This window comes from Bombus fervidus, chromosome 8 (assembly GCF_041682495.2).
Source record: "Bombus fervidus isolate BK054 chromosome 8, iyBomFerv1, whole genome shotgun sequence".
Lineage (NCBI taxonomy): Eukaryota > Metazoa > Arthropoda > Insecta > Hymenoptera > Apidae > Bombus > Bombus fervidus.
Window position 1 is genome coordinate 13,945,762 of NC_091524.1, and position 6,000 is coordinate 13,951,761.

General features: G+C 32.3%; 1 protein-coding gene across 1 annotated transcript; it reads right to left on the reverse strand.

Moving 5' to 3' along the window:
* Window positions 1-1,308: 1,308 nt before the first annotated feature.
* On the reverse strand, window positions 1,309-5,566 carry LOC139989695 (thiol S-methyltransferase TMT1A-like). Its single transcript, XM_072008216.1, has 3 exons — window positions 5,087-5,566; window positions 3,102-3,361; window positions 1,309-1,614 (listed from the first exon to the last, which is right to left on the reverse strand). Exons 1-3 carry the CDS (start codon window positions 5,361-5,363, stop codon window positions 1,354-1,356), a joined length of 798 nt encoding a protein of 265 aa, XP_071864317.1. The 5' UTR covers window positions 5,364-5,566; the 3' UTR covers window positions 1,309-1,353.
* Between the last annotated feature and the right edge of the window lie 434 nt (window positions 5,567-6,000).

Below are 6,000 nucleotides of genomic sequence, written 5' to 3' on the forward strand. Positions count from 1 at the left end.
TCGCATTGATCATCTTATATATTTTCTGTTAGCAGAAGATTGTCCTCAAACAGCAACAGTTCCATTTGTTTGCTTACTTTTTGATATCCCCTTTTTATGAAAAAGTCATCAGTATCGTATACGAGTAAGGAATATAGAGTCTTGCTCAATGAGTCTTCCACAAGTCTGAGACACGCATCTCCTTTATTCTCATTCCACCCGCTGTCTTGACCCACGTCATTGCTTTTTCATACTATTTTTTTTTATCAGCCTTATCATTCGTGAACTCAAGCCCACGTCAAATAACTTTTTCCATAATACTGAGTTCACGAATGCTCTTCGAAAATCTATGAACGTTGTCGATAATTTTCCTTTTTATCTTTTACTTCCAGTATTATCTTGGTGTTCAGTACAAACAGGTTTAATACAAACTCGTATAATCTGTCTTCGCTTCAGAACCTGATCAACAAATTCCGAAAGAATTTTAGTTTCCTTACACGAATTCGTGATCCTCCAATTTGTCAACACCGATGTATACATACGTCTTCAGAATCGTAAATATCAGAGTAATACCTCCGCAGCTCTTAGAGTCCAATTGGTTGCCATTCTTCTATAGCAATGTCTGCTATATTTGTATTCTATCTGAGTATCTGAGTGCGTCTTAATTTCTCACCTGGATTTCTGGCGTCAACATATTTGACGGTGTCAACGATTCCTATGGATTTGTCCTATCGAATTCCTCAGTCTTGCTTATCCCTATTTACGTTGCTTGGTTTCATATATCCATAAATTCGTATCGCGTAACACTAGTCCCGAAGAACGAAAGTCTCAAAGGAATCCGAGGAATCTCTTGCAAATGGGTTGCGCTCTCTTGGAAAATGATCTTAAATTTCCATTGGCCCTTACATCGATGTTATTTATATTTCGAAATCAGATAGAAAGAGAGTAGCTTCGTATTAGCGAGGAAACAGGAAATTATTCCTTGGCACGTGAAACAATCAGCGTAAATAGAACGTAGCATCTCGCCTCATGATTTTAAACTATTGCAAAGTTACTTACTGTATGAATAAACCTTTACGAACAAGGTCGAAGAGTGGACGATTACGACGATACGTGGAGGACATATTGCGAAAGTTATACTTTGTAAATGAATAACATTTTATTTATGAATTCATTGATATTATAAATATGTAGGTACACTTGCTTGAATACAGTGTACTTACATATGCTAATTTCATTTTAGTAATTAATTCCATCTTTGCTTCCATACGTTATCAATTTCTTAATATATGCATGCTTTTATTTTATATATATATATATATATATATATATATATATAAATGTTTGTAATTTTTTTCATTTTGTTAAGTTTAACTATCGAATCGCTACGCCCAATATATGTTGCCTTGAAAGAATCAAATGAAAAGGGTGGGATACGTAACCGTCAAGAGTAAATATATCCCATGTAACATGATGAAAACCGACATCTTTAATATCCACAATAGGATCGATATCTAGGTGGCAACCTCCAAAAAGCGATGGCCATATTTTTGTTTGCGATAACACTTTTTGCAACCATCGTACAAACGTTCCTTCATTCTCAGGTACATGTTCTATAAATAAATATTGACCACCCTGTAACAAAGAACAGCACAAGTTAGATAAAATCTTTATATATATATTTATTTATTTATCTATTTGAATAAAATATCTGCTGATAATATTAAGTTGCATTTTTGTATTTAACTATGTATACAAAATTGAATTAATAAAAATGAATTGAATAAATAAATATATATATATATATTTATTACTATAATTCAATTTTGTATATATATATATATACGCACATAATATGCGAAAATATATAAAATCGCTAACATGCAATATTTACTCTTCACACAAGTACGATGTTTATCCTTTATAATATTTAATAGATAATTCGAAAATTATGATGTAAATATTTGCAAGGATTTGTTATATCGTTCACACCAGAAGTTTGAAGATTAAGTAATAATACTGTTTATTCCAATAACATTGTTATATTTTTATATTGATGTAAAGATTTATAGATAGTTAAAGTTAAAGATATTTATATTACTGTAAAATCGAAAGCTTAAAATGTAATGGAAATTATTGTTAAAGCACAAACATGTTCTTACGGTTTTTGTCCGAAAAATTAATATAAAGAGAATGTGATAATAATTCTGATAAAAGTATTTGTCTTCCAATTCGGATTATTTGTTAAACACGTAACATATGGATATCGTGGCGAGAAAAGAAAAATGTTGTCTTTCAAAACAACGAGATTATCGATCTATTTTTTAATTCCTTCTATTAAGCACTTTTGTCCAATATATATTGGATAAAGCAAGATTTACAAATTTTAGATCGAACGATGCTTTTTTAATTCAGTGGTAACCCGGTTTCTACGATTTCGCGTTATCACGAAGTAGAAATCGCTCGAAGATGATGGTCGGAGTCTCTTATTTAAGATATTTTTACGTTTGTCTCGCATTTTTATCCAGAAACGTTTGCGACACTCGTCTTCGATCGTTTAAAGTTATTTCAAACGAGATACGTCGTTTACTTTGAAACCACCAATTCTAAGCCTTTTGGACAAATCGTAAAATTTGTTTTTATACTTCTGTCAAGTTATTTTCGTTGATTAGGTCACGGATTTTTCACGACGATTATAATGACATGTACAATGGCGAATATGTAATCTGTTATTTATAATTATGTAAAATATGTACATGGTTGATCGTATCTAATCGCAAACTACTATATATATGTATGTATAATTTCTGAAATTTAAATTTCTTAATCTTACTAACAAATAAAACATTAAATAAACGAATATCATTAACATTATTTAAACTTTACCACGAGAATTTATCTATGTATACACGTGTGTATACATAATGTATACATGATAATTATTAGTAATTATCGACTGATTCTCATTGATCGTAAATACATAGAAATATTAATATCTTTTAAGTTAAAAGACATGGTGTATATCGAAAGACTTCGATCAATACGTTAATAAAATTTAGTATGTATCATGTATACATTATGGTATAGTATAATATAGTATAATTGATTAATTATTATTTTACCGGCGTTAATACCCTGTGGATCTCTCGAAGCGTCGACTGCACCGATTTCACCGAGCATAACGATCTCGTTGTCACAACTACGTCTACGTATCCAGTGGGTACCTCTTTCAAACAGCTACCATCGCCAACTATGAGACGTTCGATAATGATATGTGAGAATTGCCAAGAACGATTCCCGTTTATCAAATATTCAGGTAGTTTTAGATTTCGGTCGACTCCGATCAAGTGCGTACTGTCCGAGTAAAATTGTATATTTTCACCTGTAAGATTTAAGCTTAATCCATGTATATCCACGTTACTTTGATGCGTACTTTTATAAAACAGAATTGCGTAGATACGTGTATAGTACCTTAGAGGAATAATCTAATCAACTTTAACTTTGGTATAGTTGAGTCATGTTACGTTCATACCTATGCATACCGAATTATACAGCAAGAAACGAATTAACCTAAGGCGATAACGTGATCCTATCAGCTGCCGAATGTTAATCGCCGATGGTCTTTTGCATTTTACTAGGACATTCGGAAATACATATTGTGACATTTTAATAAAGAGAGTAAATATTAAGGCAGACACGATTTTCACAGAAACTTTTGTATTACGTCTAATAATAAAAGCAGAAATCTCGGTGCATTTCAGTATTACTGATAAAAGAATTTCCTGTCGCAAATTATACTCGTGTAATTTATGACCACAGCTACGCCGCGTGACATAATCGACGCTCATCAAAACATTTGTAGGATACAAGTTCTATGATTGTAATGTTATTAAATATTTAATATATTAATATAGAAATAACATAAGACGATATTGTCTATCCTCTGTGAAAAGATACAGTTACTTTCTAATACGAAGTATATTGTAATTTTATCCTGCTTTACGTTGATATTGTATCAAAGAAGCGTAGTTTACGTATCTTTCTATGAATCTTTAAATTACATATTAAATTTATATCTAATCTTTTTCATTCAAAATTAATTTTATCGTCTTCTATCGAATTATCTTTTGCAAGTCATTTTTGGTTATTTAAAATCTCACTCTTCAACGCTTCAGACTTATAGTCTTCAGACTTAGGTTTCCATTTATTCCCAATATTTCGAGAGCGAAATTGGCATAAGATCGTATGCATATATGTACGTTTGCTTATAACGAAGCAACAGAAGTCCGTTTTTGATACAACAGACGAAGCTTAGACAGCGCGTATATGGAAGAATAAGAATTATATCTTTGAAAGAACGAAGTATCTTTGCCTCTTATAATTTGTAATTTATATTTAACGGTACAATGATACGTAGATGCAAAGTTGTCGAAATAATACGTATACTCTTTATCATTTTATTACTCGTTACCATTTTTGCCGCATACAACAATATTTTATCACGTGAAATTATAATTAGTCGTACGCTGTTAATACGTGATTTATTATTAAAATATTTTCGTTCTTCCTTTCATTATCTTAAAATTTGACCCACTTGCGAGGAGCGTTCAACGTACAATATCTTCCAGTCTTTACGCTTAATGCTTGATGCTCGTAGTATGTGTTCGTTTAATTATTCTAAGTTGTAAATATCGTAATGTAGCTCTGTTACATACGTATCTAAAATATCACGGATAATATGAGCAGTATAAAGACAAAAATTCCAAACAACTTTCCATTTGTATTTTTGGAAGGAAAAATTGAAACGAGTTCTACGCGTGTTACGATATAAACTGCTGGACGAGTAAGTCTTCTTTACTTTCGCCAAGATTTAGATGTGCCACGACCAAAGACGTCGTTTAATTTCAATAATTCGTCTCGCGATAATGAACTAGTATTTTTAATATTAAGACTAGTTTCGCAAACAGGAATAAAAAGTTAGTCGCGAAAAAATCTCAGTGTATTATCATGTACCAACTAATCACGAAGCAAAATACGTATTTAAGTAGAATTTCAGTCGAACATTACGATATTAACCGTTAGTAATGTACGTACATGGAATGCACACCCGTTTTAACGCCAATCTCGAGCAGACGTATGCAACCCATGGATCGTAATACCTTGTCGCTTGAAACAATGTACTGTAACGATTTGAATAAATGCTTCTTATAAGGTACCATGAGTTCGGCACACTCCACTTCGAATCCGGTTAAGTGAACCTTGTAAACGTACTGTCTCAAATTTGGCCATTTTCGCAATATCAAGAACACCATGGTAACAAAAATAAGCATTAACAATCCATAACTTGTAATCACGTCGCGTATCCACAAATCCTTACTGCTCATCTTTTCTTCTTTACCCTACGCTTGTGCAAAACCTCTGAAATATTTTCGTAACGCGTACCTTGCTGACCGAACGAACCGACTAAGCGAGAAGACCGACACTTTTTAAATTTCGATGATTGGCTTTGCTCGTTTCGCGCTTCTTATGTAAACTTCTTACACTGATTTCGAATATGTTTTATAAGACATGCGAGTGTACATAAGTAGGCGAGCACACTTTAACACGACCAGTGTTCGCTGAAACGAATATTGTTGGCTAATCGTACACGATAAGATAAGTATTACAGCTATATTTTCTGAATGAGTACTACTTCATTATAATAAGTTCTATTTTAAAGAACGTAGTTAACCGGTCATTAGATTTTGCACTAAATAATACCAACATTCCTATGCATACTTTTATTATAACAATTATTATATCAGCAAAATATTCTCTACTTTCCATTTTATTTGTACCATTTTATTGGCTCAAATCTATGTAAATCTACGCTTTAGTGTTCTCTGATGCGTCTACGCTGCTAACGTCTGATTTATATGAAATAAAATAGACAAACTCGAAGATGGTAACCCGCTGAGGGTAGCCATCCACGTGTTATTTAGCAATTAAGGTAGAAAAATTTACCGAATGTCCAGGTGGACA

Bases quoted from the DNA above. Each gene is read 5' to 3' on its own strand.
- LOC139989695 (XM_072008216.1), bottom strand. From the start codon at position 5,363: ATGAGCAGTAAGGATTTGTGGATACGCGACGTGATTACAAGTTATGGA. The intron at 3,362-5,086 runs GTGTGCATTCCA...TAAATCTTACAG, and splicing joins CGAGATTGGCGTTAAAACGG to GTGAAAATATACAATTTTAC. The intron at 1,615-3,101 runs GTAAAATAATAA...TCTTTGTTACAG, and splicing joins TCCACAGGGTATTAACGCCG to GGTGGTCAATATTTATTTAT.